Source organism: Pteropus medius, unplaced genomic scaffold, assembly GCF_902729225.1.
Source record: "Pteropus medius unplaced genomic scaffold, Ma_sr-lr_union100, whole genome shotgun sequence".
Taxonomy (NCBI): Eukaryota; Metazoa; Chordata; class Mammalia; order Chiroptera; family Pteropodidae; genus Pteropus; species Pteropus medius.
In genome coordinates, this window is record NW_024349800.1 from 50,482,239 (window position 1) to 50,501,450 (window position 19,212).

The 19,212-nt window shown below is 36.6% G+C and overlaps 1 protein-coding gene and 1 pseudogene across 1 annotated transcript in view; both read right to left on the bottom strand.

The window, feature by feature from the left end:
* The window catches only part of RAB10 (RAB10, member RAS oncogene family), a 57,640-nt gene extending 38,707 nt beyond the window's left edge, over window positions 1-18,933 (bottom strand). The window contains exon 1 of the mRNA XM_039887629.1: window positions 18,278-18,933. Within this exon, the coding sequence (XP_039743563.1) occupies window positions 18,278-18,404 (127 nt within the window). The 5' untranslated portion in view covers window positions 18,405-18,933. The remainder of the gene's footprint in view (window positions 1-18,277) is intronic.
* On the bottom strand, window positions 14,204-14,322 carry LOC120622295 (uncharacterized; annotated as a pseudogene).
* Window positions 18,934-19,212: the final 279 nt, after the last annotated feature.

Genomic DNA, 19,212 nt, shown 5'->3' on the forward strand with positions numbered 1-19,212 from the left:
TAAGCTTTGTTTTTTTTCCTGTGAGTCCATGGTGGTGAAGAATACAGTAATGTCTTGACTGGTGCCAATGCCTTAATTCACCCCGAGGCCAGCAATTTTATACAACACTGCATCTGTACCACCAGTTTAAGTGTCAACATAGTGAAAGATATGGCAAATAACATCAAAGAATTAATATGAAAATAGTTTTGACTTTCTGGTCAAAAAGATCCCAACGTGGGGTCTGTGGAGATAAAAATTTTGAGAACCACAGAGGTACACTTAACGTGTGTTAAGAACTCACATGCCATACAATGTGTTGGACATTTCCAATATGTATTTCATCCGCTCCTTGCAACAATCTTCAAGAAGTTTTTTTAAACAGATGAGAAAACTGAGCTGGAGCCAAAAAAACAAATCCAAGTGATTCTAATTCCAAAGCTTCCTTCTTTACCTGTAATAACAGTTACCTACCTTGCCTTCTTCGCACCACTGTACAAGGCTCTTAAGAAGGAAAGTAGAAGTACTATAAAATTTTTTCTAAACTGTATTATGAAACAAACAAATATCAATTTCAAGAAGAAAAAAAACCCCGAGGTTCAAAAAAATGGTCACTTTATTTAAGTGGTTGTGAAAATTGAAACAATTGTTTTAAAACAGGTAAAAAAAAATGATAAAACCAGGTTTAATACTGTTTTGCTCAAATTGCAATTTTATTTAATCTAGTCTTTCTCACCATTTCCTACTGAGCTCTACTGCCTATCCCTCTGGAGCAAGCTCTAATTTCTGAACTTCCCAGAAGAGCCAAAAGCAAGTCTACTCTGTGAAAAAGCCAGGAAGACAAACTCATAAAAGAGAAACTTGAGGCCAAGAAGGCCAACACCCACGATAAAGCCAAAGATGCATAACTTCAAGTCCAAGGAGCACAATCCCTAAAACCAAGGAGCTCTAATACAGTACTTGCAGCTATACATCCATTATAGCTCAAGGTAACAGACAATGCAGAGTACAGATAAATCGAAAACTGACATACAGCAGTATAATGCCCCAAAACCAAGACTGTTACCATCAAAACTATCTGAAAAGTTTGTTTTTTAAGTGCCTTGCTATTTAAGGCATTAATATCTTTGAGATATGCCTCAAAAAGTTTAACTTAACAGAAAAACATAGATCTGTAAATCCTCAGGAATACTGCAATCTGGCATTACTTCTGAGACAATCAGGGTTATTTTTTTCAACTACAGAGGCAAAGATGCAGTTTTACTGATAACTAGAGGTAGGGGCCTTCTACTGGTAACAGGACTACTAGCTTCAACCAGGGTTCTACTGCAGAAATTAAGACCACCTCTATTAAAGCCAACTTTGAGGGCACAAAAATTCAAAGCATCTCAATGTTGTTTAGAAGGAAAAGAGGCTGTATTAGGCAATAAGAATGTATTACCAGATGAAAAAAAAATTTAAATATAAGACATCACAGAGAGGCATAAAGCAAATAGGAAATTTTCAATTTCCGACTTTCACTAAAATGCAGGGAGATACATCAGTAGTCCCATTCTCTAGCTATAGTGCAATATTTCTCTCCTCAATGAGGCAGTTGCATGAACTGATACACTAACTGCTCTGCAAAAAAAACTTTTATTAAAAATAATAAGCCTTGCCCACACATCTGAGAAAATGACTCAGCAAGACTCACTCAGCCCATTCGTTAACTAAAGTGATTAACACAATTAGGTTAAATACACATTTCTCTAACATGCCCAATTTGCAGATTAGAAAGAGGCTCAGAGGTTAAATGACTTCCTCAAGCTCAAAAAGCAAACTGACTGATTAGAACCCTGTCCCTTGGCTCAATATTCTATTATATTTGGCACTAAAAGACCATTTCCAGGAAAAATTAGAGGCTTATTGTCACAATCACTGATAGGTCCTTTCATATATGGTCTTTCATGCTCCTTAAAGATTCAATCACTCAATATGCATATAATAATTTAAATACATCTTTGATTAAGTCTTTAACTAGAAAATTCCAACTCCAATCCATTCTGCACATTATCTAGGCCAACCATCTTTTTAAAATTTAAATATGTCACATCCTTGCACAAACTTTCAATGAATTCAAATCCTTAGCATGGACTACCGGACTCTATATGATCTGGCCAACACCTGCTCTTCAACTCCTCTGGCCTTAACAGATGCAGAGAGGAGAATGTTTGAGGTTGAAGCCACAACAAGATGCAAGAAGTCATCAGGCTACCAATCAGTGGGATAAACAGGAACACGAAAAATTCTATGTATACATGAAATGTGTATGAGCAGTCCTTTCAGAGTATACAGAGATACATAAATGTTTTTGCTACAGTGATTTTACCATTTTAGTGTATATCTATAATCTATACATTTTGCAATAAGCCCTGTAGGTGGCCATTCACTCAGAAAGCTTGTTTAAAGTGTTAATACTGACATGAAGAAACAAATCTGAAGCAGCATCAGCATTTAATTCAAAATGTAGTTACTGTAAAACTGTGTTTAATGAAAATAACACATATGGCTGCAAAAAATACCCTTACAAAACATTCCGTAAAGCATAACTTTAATTAACTGAGTGCTCCTCTAAATTAATTTTTTACTTTTTCAATTCAGTTTTCTTGTGCATTCAAAAAAAATTGGATAATTAATCTGTTGATTTCATTAGCAGAACTTCACAAAGAGATAACTGATGCAAGTGTATCAATAGCACGTTGATACCATATAAAACAGAGAAACGATCACCCCATTAATTATAACATGGTTTCTTTCATCCAATTCATGGATCAAAATAAAGGCTTTGGAAGTTTATTTTGTTGAAGGTGAAACATTTGATAGATATTACTGTGAATGTTCCTGTGAATTCAGTTAAAAATATATATAACGTTGAAAACAAATTTTTTCTTTTAGTGATAATGTAAAAACAAAATTCTAGTGGAATACAGTGTCATGGTAAAAACAATATTCCTACTAAACTAAAAAAAAAAAACAAACAAACCACTATGCTAAAAACAAAATAAATGACTATTTTGTTCTTTCAAATAACTGAGAACTTACAGGCATTGTTCCTGGTGCTAAAGACACAAAAGTGAACAGACATCCCTACCTTCATGCAGATCACATTCTAGAGATGTGAGATAATTAACAAAACAAGTAAATAAAGAGCGTATCAAAAAAGATAATACTATGGAGAAGGAAAGCAGGTAATGTGAACAGGAAAGATGTCACTGATAAAATATTTGAGCACACTCGAAAGAAGTGACAGAATAAGCCATGCCATGTACCTAAGGAAAGTGGCTGAAGACAGAGAACAAATGCAAAGGCCCCGACATAGGAGTATGCTTGCGAAGTTCAAAGAACAGCAAGACAGCTGAAATACTGAAAAGTGGACAAAGTATTGTGACTCAGGAACAGAAGACGAGAGCAAATATGTATCAGAACAAGTAACATTGCTCTTCTTATATGCTCTTCCTGAGATGGAAAGCCACTGGAAGGTCCTGAGCAGAAGAATGCTATAACAAATGTTAACTGAGGGGCTGCAAAAAATGTAGGTGTCCTGTCAAGAAGGAACTGTAGAAGAAAGGAAGCAGAAAAACCACTTACAAAGTTTCTATAATAATCCAGGCAAAATGATGATGTCATGGACCAGGAGGGTAGCAGTAGAGATAGTAGGAGATTCATAAAGTAGAGCCAAAAGAATCTGCTGATGAGTGATGAGAGAGGCATCAAAGATAACTCCAAGGTTTTTGGTTTTAACAAATATTCGAGTGAATGCCTATTCTGGTCCAGGCCCTGTACTAGCTGTCACATTATCCCATTTAATCTAATCAATTTTGCAAGGTAGGCGTTGGCCTCTGTGTAAAGGTTCAGAAAGATTTTAAAACCTGCCTGAAGTCAAACAGTGGCAACACAGATATTAATTAATCCATGTTCTTTATATTATACCTCCGCCCCCACCCCCAGTCTGGCCTTTATTTCTTAATTTCCTTGCTGGATGCCTATCCTGTCTACACTTAAACACTGGTATTTCTTAGTTTTTGGAGGTCTTTTCTTTTCACTCCATGCTCACTGAAACCACTGTGACTTCAACTGCTTTAATTTCTCCAGACTAGATTCCAGTCCTTACCTCCCAGAGGGATAAAAATGTCTACTGGACACATTAACCTAGATATCCTACAGGCACATATCCCAACTCAGAAACTTACTTTCATGCCTCTGAGACCTGCTCCTACTCTCATATTCCCTAAGTTAATGGCACCAATTCACCAAGCCAGTGGCAGCATCAGAACATTCAGAATATGGCACAGATCTAACCATTCCATTCACCACTCCATCTACAGGATAAAGTACAAGTGTGTATATAAGGCCCTTTACAGCTGGCACCACATAGTTTCTAAACACTTGACAGTCCAGACCCAAAAATGTCGATCAACAGGGGACTGGTTGACTAAATTGTGATACATCTGATGGAACACTATGCAGCAGTTTAAAAAAATGAAGAAACTATTTAACACTGATGAGGAATGATCTCCAAAATACATTATGGGATAAGAAAAAAAAGCAAAGCACAACTATTTCTGCGATGTATTTAATAGTACAGCTTTGATTCTCAAATTTTAGCTTGTATCAAAATCAACTGGAGGGCTCTGTCAAAACACAGATGGCTAAGCCCTACCCAAAGAGTTTCTGACTCAATAGATCAGAGATGGAGCATGAGAACTTGCATTTCCATCATTTCCTGGTAATGCTGGTATTGCTGTTAAGAGATCCACACTTTGGAAACCGATGTCTTCACACTCAGTGTACATACACTTCAAAAAATGGATCGTTTTTTATACTCTTTAAAGAAAATCAACCCATCATAGACTGTCCAAATTTCACAATGGTTGGAAAAGGCCAAAAACTGCCTAAAAGCAAATCACCCACTTAAGCATGCTGTAGCAGTTGCGTGAGAAAATGTAACTGACAAATAGCAAGGACGACGAGTCAAGCTGTAAAACTATTTGGTCTATGGCACATTTCAAAATCAACAAAACAATAAATGATCATGTAATACCAAAGAGGCGCACCACTGCTTTCAGGAAGATGTGTTTTATAGAAAAGTCAAGAACAAATTTAAAATTTTAAACGATTTACTCATGAAATTAAATTAATTATAATGCTTTCTTTAATATTAAAACTTACAATTCTTTCTTTCCAGTCACATTCTCATCAATCAAGAAATGAATTCACCTAAAATATGATAAAACAAACTACTTGAGAATACAGTTCCCTAAAAAATTCTCACCCATCTTAACAATTTTAAACACAGTAAATTTACTAAAATTCAATAGAAGATCAGGAAAAAGGCAAAATATCTGAAGAAATAGTCCATTTGGCAGGAACATATTTATGGGACTAAAGTATTTCAAGGGTAGACAGAAAGTCAAGGATGGAGATGTTACTCAAATCATTGCTGGAGTTGGAAATCATTAAGTGGAGAGACTGTAACCTAAGGCAAAAGGTAAGAATATTCATATATACATATACTGCCTCATCACCAATGTCTTAAACAGTGCTAAAAATGCATAACCTAGAAAAAGATCAAAATCGGCTTGAGAAAAAGTGTTGAAAGCTAAAGAAGTTTAAAATAACTTGTATTAAAAAGAAAAATTCTGTTATTAATTTGTGGCGCCTACACATAAAAACATCTCAATAAGGAAAAATTTTCAGAGAAATTAAAGGGGGAAAGTCCTATTATGTATAGTGTAAAAAAATTATTTACACTGGAATTTACCAATAAAATTATTTGCATTCCCTTAAGCACACATTAACCATGAGTCATAAACAGCCCCATAAAATAAACAGTCCATATGTTGCTTATGTTACCTATGTTAGAAATTACTCTTGAACATTTTTATTAGATTATTATTGTATAGAGAAATACAAACTGCCAAACCCTGTCTGATCTAAAGAGCCCACTATACTTTAGGGAGGCATATTAAGAGCACGGCTGACCTCCTGGAAGTCCATCTTAAAGTTTAGGTAAAAGTCAATTTTACTAAGATACTATTAAAGGCTCTGACATTTACACATCTGTGTAGACCCTTTTTGGATCATTTAAAATAGAGAGATGACTTCTTTAAAGGTATTATTCAGTATGGAAAAATCCTTATATTTATCCTCAAAACTGGTTCATTCCAGTATCAAAGGACAGCTCTCCAACAATCCTAGTATTTGAGAATTGGTGAATAAATCTTAAGTTTATCTTATTCAGGCTCACATTTTGTTTGTATATTCACCCTCAGGCTTTACTTTTCCATTGATGCATCCCAATTTAAAAAATATTTTTGACTGTAAGAAATCATTTTGGTTTTAAAAAAAAGTTATCCAGTATCTTGTGGAAAAACTATTTCACTAAAGTCTGATTATACATATGGCACCTAAGTCATTTTTTGTCTGCAAAATATATCAAACTTTCTACCTTAACAGAGACTACTGAAGATAAAAGAATTTATTATCGTTGATCATATAATCACCAATTCATAAACTTGTTAACTGTATGGTATAGTAATATAATCTTTAATTTTAATTTTAGTTCTCAGGTCTCCTCCCTAAATGTCTGTCTGGTATCGTTTTCCACTGGCTGGACATGTTACCTGCATAACAGCAAAAGTCTGCTGTTTCTCAATAGCTTTGGGCTTAAGAAAAAAGAGTTAAAAAATCAAAGTCCACAAGGTGGGGAGGTAGATAAGGGTAAAGGGATCAAACATATGGTGACAAAAGGAGATTTGACTTTGGGTGGTGAACACACAATGCAATATACAGATGATGTATTATAGAACTGCACATTTGAAACCTGTATAATTTTAATAAAAAAAAAAAAATGAAAGCCAGTATGGCACTAAGGAAACACCAAGTATTGTATGTGACTTTAATTTAGGAGATTTGTGAATATGTGATTTGTTTTGGTCTAAACTGTATTTAAAGATTGATGGAAAACTACTCTCTAGATAAATGTAGTGTTACTAAATGGTCATTTAAAACTTGACATCTTTTTTGAGGTACAGCAACCATAACTGTGTAAGATAAAACAGAAAAATAAGGTGTCTTAAAGGAATTACTAAGTCTGTACTACTCATCGCTGCATCCCTGGTGATCACAGAGCCCAACACATTGTAAAACCTCATTTTTTTAAATAAACAACAATGTAAAGGCTTATAGCTCAATTTCCTAGTTTGCTTTTTTAAATAACTATGATCCCCTTAAAAATGCAGATTTTTAATCTATTTTGAATCAGACACTGCGTCATACACAAAATTCAGAGACATAAAAGCAAACAGAGCAAAATATTGACAATTGGTGAATCTAGAGGAAGGATATAATGGGATTCACTGTAATAAGTATTTAACTTTTCTGTACGTTTGCAATTTCTCAAAAGAAACGTTTTTAGAACTCTCATTCACTTAGGCAAAAAGCTTATGTTTGAACAATGATTTTGATATATTTACCTTCCATAGCACTCTTACCAGTTTATTATGCTAAGTATGTGTGTGGGGATATATATATATATATATCCCCACACACGAAAATATGTAAAACGACATTACTGGATTTTTTTAAATTCACATTTATCCATTAACATCTAACTTAAGGAAGGCAAAGATATTTTGTAAGACTAAGAATATATAAAAAGACAAACTTCATACTCACACTGCATAAGTACAAATGTCTACTAGGTTTCAAACCAGTAAAAACAGTCGAGTGAGATTACCTTATCTTCAATGCCAAGTGCTGTAATACATGGGACTCATAGCAATCCTGACAGATTATGAATTTGCTGAATCATGTGCTGTTCAGTATCCTATAAAATAGTATATATTTAAGAGCGTAAGACTGAAACTTAAGACTATAGTCATACTTTGTCAAAAAGCAAAAATACTCCTTACCCCCAAGTAAAGTAGCCAAGAACTATCCACCTAAATTAAAGCTGTTTCCTTTAAATGACACTGTTCTAAATAATAGTGGAACTGCTCTGATTCCCTACATTCATTTGGACTATTCCAAATATCAAAAAACATCAATGTTTTGAGGATGAACTGGAAATGTACAAAAACAGTTGCAAAATATCATTCATCCCTAATTTTACTGGATGTTAGGAGCTAAAAAGTGGAATCAAATAAATCATTTGGGCTCAAAAATTACTTCAAATTCTAATTAAGATAATAAAGAAAGACTTCTATGATCCTTTCTCTCCAAAGTCATCCCAAAACAATACGGAAAACAAAAAATGTAAATAAATTCTACCTTTACTTCAATGAATAGACACTGTAACTCTAACCACAACAGATGTAGACAAAAAAACTCAGTGACTTCAGGGCCCACTGAAGATATCAATGAGGAGGAAGCCAATTCATGTCTCTCAGAACCCTGGAAATGTTTAGCAATAGGAGGTGTCAGGTACCAAGCAGAAAGTGAGGGCCTGATTAAAGGTTTATATAACGACACCATGAGACCTAAATTCCATCTCATGTAGCTAGATATTACCACTCTTCATGACCTAGCAGGAGTCTAAAGGTTTATTCTCTAGAAAACCTGAAACAGACACACTTTTAATTCAGGAAAAAGAGGCTCAATGGAGTTTGGGGATTGACTAAAAATAGGGAGATTTAAAAGCCCTGCCCATGCTTACAGAACTTGCAAATGTCTTTTTAATGACCCATTCTTAATTATGAATGCGCATCATGAAATCATCCATCATTTGAGGAAGGCCTCTAAAATATAAACAAATGGAGGTGGGGGCACCATAAAAGCTTGGCACAAAATAGAAAAAAATGCCAAACGAGCTATCTTCTAAGAAAAGATACTGTGTATTCATGAAACAGGAAGATAATGTTTTAAAAAATAAATTTTAAGTAATAAACAAGAAAAAGCGACTTTAAAAACATGACAGCTGAAATGAAACCTTCAATAGAAAATATAGAGTCAATCCGAGAAAAATAGAACGAATTAACAAAGCTAGAAAATAGAAAACTACAAAATTACACAAACATTCCAGGAAGTCCAATACCCAATTAAAAACAGAAACTATAGGGAAGAAAATTATAGGGGGTAAAAAGCAAGTAAACTTCAAGAAGGACCTGAGAAAGCGCACCAAGTATCCAGAATAATGATTTTTATTTAAAAAAAAAAAAAAAAAAAGAATACATCCAGTAAGGTACATCATTGTGAAATCTGTTACCAGGAATTCAAATAAATTTAAAAATCTAAAAACTTCCAGAGACAAATTATGCCACAAAAATGGATAGAGAAATGAGAATGTTATTGAACTTGCCAGTAACATCAAGAGCTAGCAGACAATAAAGTAATTCTCTCGAAATCCTATGGGAAAACTGTTTCAGCCTAGAATCCTATGCCCTGTAAAGCTTTCAAATGAGTGAAAGGGAAGAATTAAGACACTGTCACACATGGAAAGTTTCAAAGAATTTCCTTTGCCATGCACCCTTTTTGCAAAAAGCTACCAGAGGATGATATGTCCCAAGACAGTAAACCAAAAACAGTATCACACACAAGAGAAAGGCCAAGGGAATTCCCAAGGCAGTAGCTGTGCAACAGGCCTAGTTAATAACCAATCCATAGGAAAAAAGATTGGGGGGGGTGGAGACGGGGGCCAGAGCAGGGACATCTCTCTGATGATTTTTACATAGGTTTGATGGTGTAGAAAATCATTCTGAGAGGCTGTCAGAGGATGTAGGAAGATCTGACAATAGGTAAAAAGAAATTAATCAAATATATGGAATTTTTAACTTCAGAGAAAAGGAAATACAGTTGTAATGGACTGTTTTAGCTTGACAGAATATTTACATGGCATAGTAATGTAACCACTGGATATTAATTTAACAAAAAGTTGGGATAGTGGAATGAGATTATAAAAGGTTAAAATTCTCATCTAATATTAAATTAATGACTCAAGATCTAGCTGTAAAAGCATATCCTTTGAAACTACAGAGGTATATAACAGAACAAAGAGCTAGAGGATGCCTCTGAAGAGCAGGACTGGGGGTGGAGGGTGATACGACCAGAGACTGTTTTTTTGTTATTACAAATCTTTTAGCAACATTTTATTTCAAGTATGTGTATATATCACTGATAAACATTTTTTTTAAATAATTTAGAAAGCACAGTACAAATTATTTTTTAAAAGCCTGCCATATACAAAAATCAACTCAAAATAGACCACAGACTCGGATGTAAAACATAAAAAGTATAAAACTTTTAGGAAAGAAAAAAAAAATCTTCAGGATCCAGGACTACACAGAGTTCTTACATACTAAAAGCATAATACCTAAAAAGAAAAATAAATTAGACTTCATCAAAATTTAAAACTTTTGCTCCATAAAAGCCCATGTGAAGAAAAAAGACAAGATATCGACTGAGAGAAAATATGTGTAAACCACATATCCAACAAAGAATTATTATCTAAAGTGAATGAAGAATTCAATACTCAACACTAAAATATAATTAGAAAATGGGCAACTGACACAAACAGAACAGACATTTCACCAAAATATATACAGATAGCAAAGAAAGGCATAAAAAGATTTTTCAACACCTCTGGCCATCAGGGAAATGCAAATTAAAACCACAATGAGATTATCACTACACATTTACCAGAATAGCTAAAATACGAAATAGTAACACCAACAAATGCTGGTGAGGATTGCAGAGAAATTAGATCACTCACATGCTGCTGGCAGGAATGTAAAACAGTACAGCCACTCCGGAAACAGTTTGATAGTTTCTTATAAAATTAAATATGTAATGACAATATGACCCAATAATTGGACTCCTGGGCATTTAACCCAGAGAAATGAACTTATAATCACAGAAAAACCTATACACAAATATCCATAGCAGCTTTATAAAAACTGGAACCAGTCCAGATGTTCTTCAACATGTGAATGGTTAAACTGAGGTGAATGCAAAATCATGGAACACTACTCAACAAAAAATAACTACTTATGCATACAATAACTTGGATGAATCTCCAGGGAATTACTCTGAGTAAAAACCGATCTCAAAAGATTACATCCTGTATGGTTTCATTTACATTTGTAAAATGACAAATTTTATAAATGGAGGACAAATTTTTGGAGGGGAGTATGAGGGGAGTGAAGGAAAGGGGTATAGATATAAGGGAATACCCAGGATCTTCGTCCCTTGGAACTGTTCAGCATCTTGACTGTACATGAATACACCAGTGATATACACACACACTGAGTACAAAACTGGGGAAATCTGAATGTAAGAATGGTACACTGGCACAGATGTCAATATCCTGGTTGTGATACTATATTTCAGTTTCACAAAATGTTACCATTGAGAGAAACTAGGCAAAGTGTACAAGGGATCCCTCTGTATTATTTTTTTACAACTGCATGTGAATCTACAATCGCCTTAATAAAAATTTCAATTAAAAAAAGTCTGCATAAGCATTGCTATTGATACAAAACAAATGAACACTGTCCTCCACAGTTCTGATTTTGATACGTTGTACTTTTTGGAATAACACTTTTTCCATTTTCTAATGTTTTACAACCTCGGATGCTCTGTTCATGGCTCACACTGGAAACTTAATGTTGCATCACCAGTTACTGTTCTCCTTAAAAATCTATTATTTTTCCTCTGGGAAGAAGGATAAACATCAAGCAATCATTTTTGCTTGTAACTCCAATTATAAGGCACTGTCACCAAAGAAATTTTTTTTTCTCATTTCAGATTTCTCTTCAAATGAGTTTTCTTCACCAAAATTTTATCCTAGTCATCTTTCAAATTCTTTTTCTTACAATCCAAATTATTCCATTAATCTCCAATATTCATCTATTTGAAGGAAGTAAATCCATAACCTGTACAAGACTTTTGTCAGTTTTATGGGTTCAGACAATGTTTTATTAACCTCAACATCCTGTGTAGCAATTTTAAACTCTCCCTTTATGACTGACTTAACTATCTTCATAAGCAGCTATCTCATGCAGCTCTTTACCTAATAACACAATTTATATTTGTGCTAAATAATGATTGTAAATTAACTCTCTCAACAAGTCCCTACTTCTCTGTTCACCATAGATGCTACCACAGCACTAACTGGACAACCGTGTACTTTTAAAAGTTGAAGCCGATTGCCACTAATTTTCCTATAATACTTTCCTTTTTACAAACCAAACAGGAATATCAGTATTTCCTTTGCCACATCTTGTATATTATACACCATAATTCTTGGAAAAAATTAATTATTCCTAATATTATCAGCTCAGCTACATTATGCAAAGAACAAGTAACTTGAACGAATACCTTAATATTTGGTGCTGACTTGTTAATTCCTTACTTCTGCCAAAACAAAAACAAAACAACAAAAAATACTGCAACTCCACTTTTCAAACTGAAATTGATGAGGATAATCACCCCATTATTTTTTTTCCAAATAAAACAATGAAATTCTTAGAATGAAAAACACAGTTATGAATAGGACTGGATCTGGATTCTAGTCAAAAGTCTTTCACTAATTAGCCATATAATATTTTGGAAATTACTTCCCCTTCCCGGTCTGTTTCCTGACTCTTAAAATTCATTGTAGGGATTTTTCCAGCATTAAAATTCCGTGATTCTAACATTCCAAGGAGTTCTATGTAGATACATAACAAAAAGACAAACCTGCCTTCAATATAAAAAGTGCAGAACAGTGACACTAAAGCATGGGAAAGTGCTCTAAGGGATCCTCTTGACTCAATCAAATATCACTGGTTAACCATAGCCATCACATGGAATAGGGAGGAGCTATCTGTGATTTAGAGAGCTGGGTTAAGTGTTAGTTTTAATTTGGGTGTTGGGTTTCCCTTTAAATATACATGACAAAATTTACCATTTAAACCATTTTTTAAATTGTAAAAAAGGACCTCATAGCATAAAATGTACGACCTTCACCATTTTTAAGTGTATAGAGTAGTGTTAAGTATATTCACATTATTGCACAACAGCTCTGCAGAATTTTTTCATCTCACAAAACTCAAACTCTATACCCATTAAATGACTTATTCTACCCCCTACCCCACCTCCTGTCCCTGGGGACTATCATTTTACCTTCTACCATTCTTTGTTTCTATGAATTTGACCTCAGGTACCTTGTATAAGTAGAATCACACAACATTTGTCTTTTTGTACATTTTAACCATTTTTAACTGCGTAATTCAGTGGCACTGAATATGTTCATATTGTTATGCAACCAGCACCACTATCTATCTCCACGACCTTTTCATCTTCCCAAAATGAAATCTGTCCCATTAAGCAGTAACACCTCATGTGCCAGTCTCCAGAGCCTAGTAACTACTATTCTACTTTATGAATTTGTCTATTCTAGGTATCTCATATAAGTGATTTCATACAATATTTGCCCTTTTGTGTCTGGCCTGTTTCCAACAGGCCAGACACAAAATATTTGGAAACACTGTAGCACAGTGTTTCCAAACACTGTGGTAGCATACATCAGACTTTCTTTTTAAGGCTAAAGAATGCTACATTTTGTGTATCCATTAAACCCTTGGACAGGGTTGTTTCTACCTTCTGGCTACTGTGAATAATGCGGCTAAACAGGCGATAACAAGTGCTGGTGATGATGTGGAGATAATGAAACCTTGGTGCATTGCTAGAGGGTATGTACAACAATGCAGCCACTGTGGAAAACAATAGGGTGGTTTCTCAAAAAATTAAAAATAGAATTACCATATGATCCAGCAATTCCACTTCTAGATATATACCAAAGAGAACTGAAAGCAGGGACTTGAACAGACAATTTTATGACAAAGTTCATTTTGATGTCAGCCATCCTAATGGATGTGAAGTGATATCTCATGGTGGTTTTGACTTGTATTTCTCTTATGATTAGTGACGTTGAACATTTTTCATATGCTTATTGGCCATTCGTATATTTTCTTTGGGAAAATGTCTAGTTTTTAATCAATCCTAGAAATGTGTGGTCGAATGGAAAAAATTATTCCTTAAGCATTCTGGCATTCCTGCAGCATGAGCCACTAGCTTACCTAAGCATCACCACAAAGTATAGACATGTTTAATATGACAAAGGTTTTGCTCATTTCCTCTCCATATAAAATGGGCTCAGTTCAATTTAATCAACAGTTTTTATTTATTTTATTTTTTACTTTTTTTATGCTTACAGCACCTGGTATTCCTAGGTGGTCTCCCATCTAAGTACTAACCAGGCCCAACCTTGCTTAGCTTCCGAGATCAGACAAAATCGGGCACGTACAGGATGGCATGGCCGTAGACTTAATCAACCAGTTTTTAAATGTAGGTTAGTGGAACCATCCTACTCTTTAAAAGCTTTGTAAAAACACTCAAAAAGACAACAAAAAGGATGCATTCATTACACTTCTCTTAGAGGCAAAAAAAAAAGCCTTTACCAATTTAATTTCTTGCACAGAGCTCAAAGACTATTCCTCTAAAAAAAAAAAAAAATCCCTTTGGAAAACATAGTAAGTCCAGAGGTGGAAGGAGGATTAACACCACCAAAAGGTAGCATGTTCAGTAAAACAGCCCACTAAAAACTTCTGCTTTGGGACAAATCCATGTAACTACAATATCACTAAAGCGTAATGCTTTCCTGAGCTCCTACTGTCAAGACGGTTATGGCCAAATCAACCATTGAATTCTGCTCATTCAAAACCAGTAATTCTCTTTAGGAAATACTTCTCAATTTTTAATTTCTAAGATCAATTTTACCCTAAAATTACTCTATGAGCCAAACAGCTGATATTCTTAAGTAAAATCTGATCCCAATTTACATCACATATATAATGCTCAGAAAGCAGGTAGAAAGGAAAACATTAAAATAAAACTAGCCTCAATTCTATATTAAAGAGCCTAACTGTACTACCTGTCTGTCTGCTTTCTATCATTATCATGCACCTATAAAATGCAGGGACTCTTCGAGGTGCTTAACTTCTATCACAAAAAAAAAGAAAAGGAAAGAAAAAAGAAAAAAAAAAAGATGTCTGACTCTGTGCAGCTTATATTCTAGGGCCCTTCGATTCACTTTGAGATCAGTGAGTGTGACATACCAGTCATTTGTTTTTGCAGCTGTTTGCAATAAATGACCATAAATATAATTTCTGATATAGATGTGTGGGAACTGAAAGTATACAGAAAAATTTAAATACAGTAGTCTCTGTGAGCACTGTAAGCAATAAAAGTCCATAAAAATTATTTCTTCCAAGAATCAATAACCAATAAGTAACTAAAATGACTGTGCCTGAAATAATGAGGGCTTTCCTTATATTGACAGTTGGGCCCTTTTGATCACCTGCAAGGTACTTACTTCTATTCAAACCTCAGGAGGTTTTAACAATCAGGTAATAACTCAAATTTCACTATCATTGATAATTACAGAATGTTTTAGATTTTTTAAAAAAAGCAAAACAGAAAAAGAAACACCTCTAGTCAACTGATAAAATTTAAAATGTTCTAAAAGTAGTATACATTCAAAATACTTCTAGTCACCTGCACAATAGCCAATTAATTGGCTAGTTTAGACTATTTAGACACTTACAGTTCAATATGGTAGCCAAAAGCCACATGTAGTTATTGAGCACTTGCAATGTGCTTGAGTTGAAATATGCTGTAAGTATAACACACACTAGAGAAAAACAATGCAAATATCTCAACAATTTTTAACCTTGATTATGTAACAGAATATTTTGAATAAAATGAGCAAAAACATATTAAATTCTTTTACTTTTTTTAATGTGGCAACTAAAAAAGTATTATCTTTGTAGCTGACATTCTTTCAAACACTGGTTTAAGACAATAGGAGACTTCTAAAACTGCACACAGAGCTAATACATGTGTTGGAGCTGTACTCAGGAATTTTATGTATTTATTCATTTCTCAGCTTACAAACTGTTCAACACACAACAAAAATCAAACATATCAAACATTTTTATATCAAAATATAAACTTTTTGGAATCTAAAGTGAAACTGTTTAGCAGAGCACTTTCAAATATTTGGGTGTCCACTGTGTGCAGGACATACAATCCACAGAGTAACCTGTGCTGCCTCCCTTCAGCAGAAGGGTCACATATTCTATATGAAGATAATATGCACTGTGCTCCTACAGTATGCCTGGCACCATGCTAGTTATTTTACTCTCATTGACCCATAAAATCCTCACAACTACCCTATGTGGTAGGTACTATTATTAAAGAAAAAACTGAAGGAGACAGGTTAAGCAACTTGCCAAAGTCTCACAACTAGTGACCTGCAGAACCAGGATTCCAACCCATGAGGTTTAATTCAAAACCACCACACATTTTCCCAAGGACTCCACAAAAAGATTATGTCATCATCTTACAGGATTGGGTTTTAGTTGAGTCCATTACAGAAAGAGTGAAGTAGATGGAGTTAATGCTTTGCTTCCTACTCTCCGCCTCACCCTTTCAATGGCAGATTACAGTTGACCACGTGAATTAAATTCCTGATTTTACTACAGGCGTATTCTATGCTCCCTTTCCCAGAAAGGCCCCTCTTTGATCCAATTCCTATTCATCCTTCATGCTTCATTTTAGATATCTCCACGCAAGCCAACTCGAACTCCCCGATTTAGGCTAGTCACCCCTCCTCCCTATGTTTACCCCTACTGCAGCAGTTTCCACAGTCCATTGTCAATGTCCTCACTAGACTGCTCCTAAAGGAGTCTTTTATATTCTCCGCCTATCCCCAGTGCCTAAAACAGTACCTAGCATTAGGTGCTCAATAAATATTTGCTTTACTATCTAACCACCTGACCCACCCAGCTACAGCTAAAAGTAGAATAGTAAAAAGCAAACTTAATGGTAGGAAGTGCTAACCCACAGGCAGAGATAAGTTCTAAGTTTCACTAAATTTATGGCAGGTCAAAAGAACAGTATGATACTCAGGAAATAATTATTACGATTACGATGATGCCCCTCCTACCTGCCCCCCCCAAAAGGAGTAAAATCAAAATCCACTTAAAATTATCACTTGCCCAATTAAATTTCAGTACAATTTGTTTTATAAGGATAAATTAAGTAGCTGATACATATCTGCCATAAGAAATCCCATTCGACAATTTCGGTAATGGTACAAATTGTTTGAAATCAGCTTAATTTTGACGATTCCCAGAATTTAAAGAAAACCGCAGTTACTTTTTAATTTATTTTTATTTTTTCGCAGTTACCTTTTAAAATCATCTAAATATAAAAAGTTACACTTAAAAATGGGTTTCACTGCACTGTCTCAAGGTTGAGTGCTGGCCTTCAAGTGACAGGGGCAACCATGTGTCCTTTAAGATATTTACTGTGTTGGGAGTAAACGAATTTCACATAGTTAATTCATTTTACACAATTCGTGTTAACGCCACTAAATTTTCTAACTAGAGTCAAAAGGGGCTTTCCTAGAGCCGTCTCTTTTCCTAAACGGGAAACCGATTGAAAAGGTCATCTTTAGCTCTTACCTCCACACTAATTCTGAAACATGAGGTAAAAGTACATTAGACGTACTATGGCAAAACTTTCCTGTAAATTCCAGCATAAAGTAGAAGGGAAAACGTCAATCTTTCGGGTTTGAGGGGAGAAAAACTGATCATCACCCTTAGATTACTGCTTTTGTTGATGTCTCAGAAAGCAACGTTGAGGTCAACGTGCCAGAGTCCCACCCCAAGCACGAAGAGCCTCCAATTGTTTGACACATCAATGGATTAGTCAACGCAGGGCAACTCACTTTCCCCCTCTAATTTGCTTTAATTATTCCTCACACAAACCCTCAAGTTTACTCCAAGTTATGACCATATGGAATCTTCTCTTTGTCCTGAAGTATAAATTCAGGCCTTTACCAAACGTCCACTACTGCTTCAATCCCAAGCACTAAAATCCCTCGCAAATATCGTACATCTAGTAACGCCACACAAATGTGGAAAAAGCCAGTCCAGTCGCTTAAAGAAATAGGATTCTGGAACACTGTTAATGCTGCATATTTTTAACAGCAGGCACTAAGCAGAGTGGGAGACTCGAAAGCAAAAGACCGGATGGAAAGCATGGGAAGACCCCGCCCCAGCAAGCTTGATGCCGACTCAAACAGTAACTTGGGTCGGTCGCCTGGAATCGGAATCACTGAAACAAAGGCGTATATTACGGGAAGCCAAGAAGTCTGGAGTACAAGAAACGGTTTGCAGCTAGAGCCCGTACCCCATCCTCCCACAGGTCTTACCTATGGTGGAAATAAAGGTGGTATTGAAGGCATCATCCGAAAAACGAAAAAGGACGCAGGTCTTCCCCACTCCCGAGTCTCCGATCAGGAGCAGCTTGAAAAGCAGGTCGTACGTCTTCTTCGCCATTGGGAGGAGCGGCTCAGGCGCTCGCCGCCGGCGGCCCCAAGGGATCGGTCCCTCTCACTATGGCCAACTCACTCGGGCGTTCTCAGGCCGGAGGACCGAGGAAGCGTGGGAAAAAAAGAGGGTTCGAGAGGGCGCGGGCGACCTACGAACGGCTTCGTCGAAGGAGCCCCGATGGTGGCGGCGTCTGGTGCCTCCGAGGGCGGCGACCGCGACTCCACCGCCTCTCCCAGCCGCTCCGCCCGGTTCCGGGGAGTCGGTCGGGACAAAATGGCCTCCCCTCCCCCCTCAGGGCTGCTCGGCCGGGACGCTCCCACGGGCGAGAGAGCAAGCTCTGCCGTCGGGAGAGCGCGGCGGGCGTGAGGACAGTCTCTCTCCCGAGCAGGAACTGCGCGCTAGGTCGCGGCGATGGCAGCAAAGGAGGACCCTGAGCCGACGAGCTCAGCTACATAGCCACAGGAAGCCGAGCCGCCCGGGCAAGAGCCACCTTTTCCCCGTGCCCTCTCACGCCGGCGTGCGCGCTGCCTGAGACGCACGCAAGGACGTACGCCCGTCCTTCCCTCGTGCCCTCGCCCTGCGGCCCGCCTCTGCGCACGCGCGCCAGAGGACGGGGGCGCATTCTGGGGCGGGGAGAGGAGCGCTAGGTCTCCGAGCCAGAGTCTAAGGCCGGACGGAGACGAGAGAGGGGTGGGGCGAGAGAGGGCGAGGCCGCGGGCGCGCTCCCTGTGGCCGCCTGATAGGGTGCGCGGCGTTACGAGCACGCCCCGCAGGGAGGCACTGCCTAGTGACTGCGCAGACGCGGCGCGCTGGA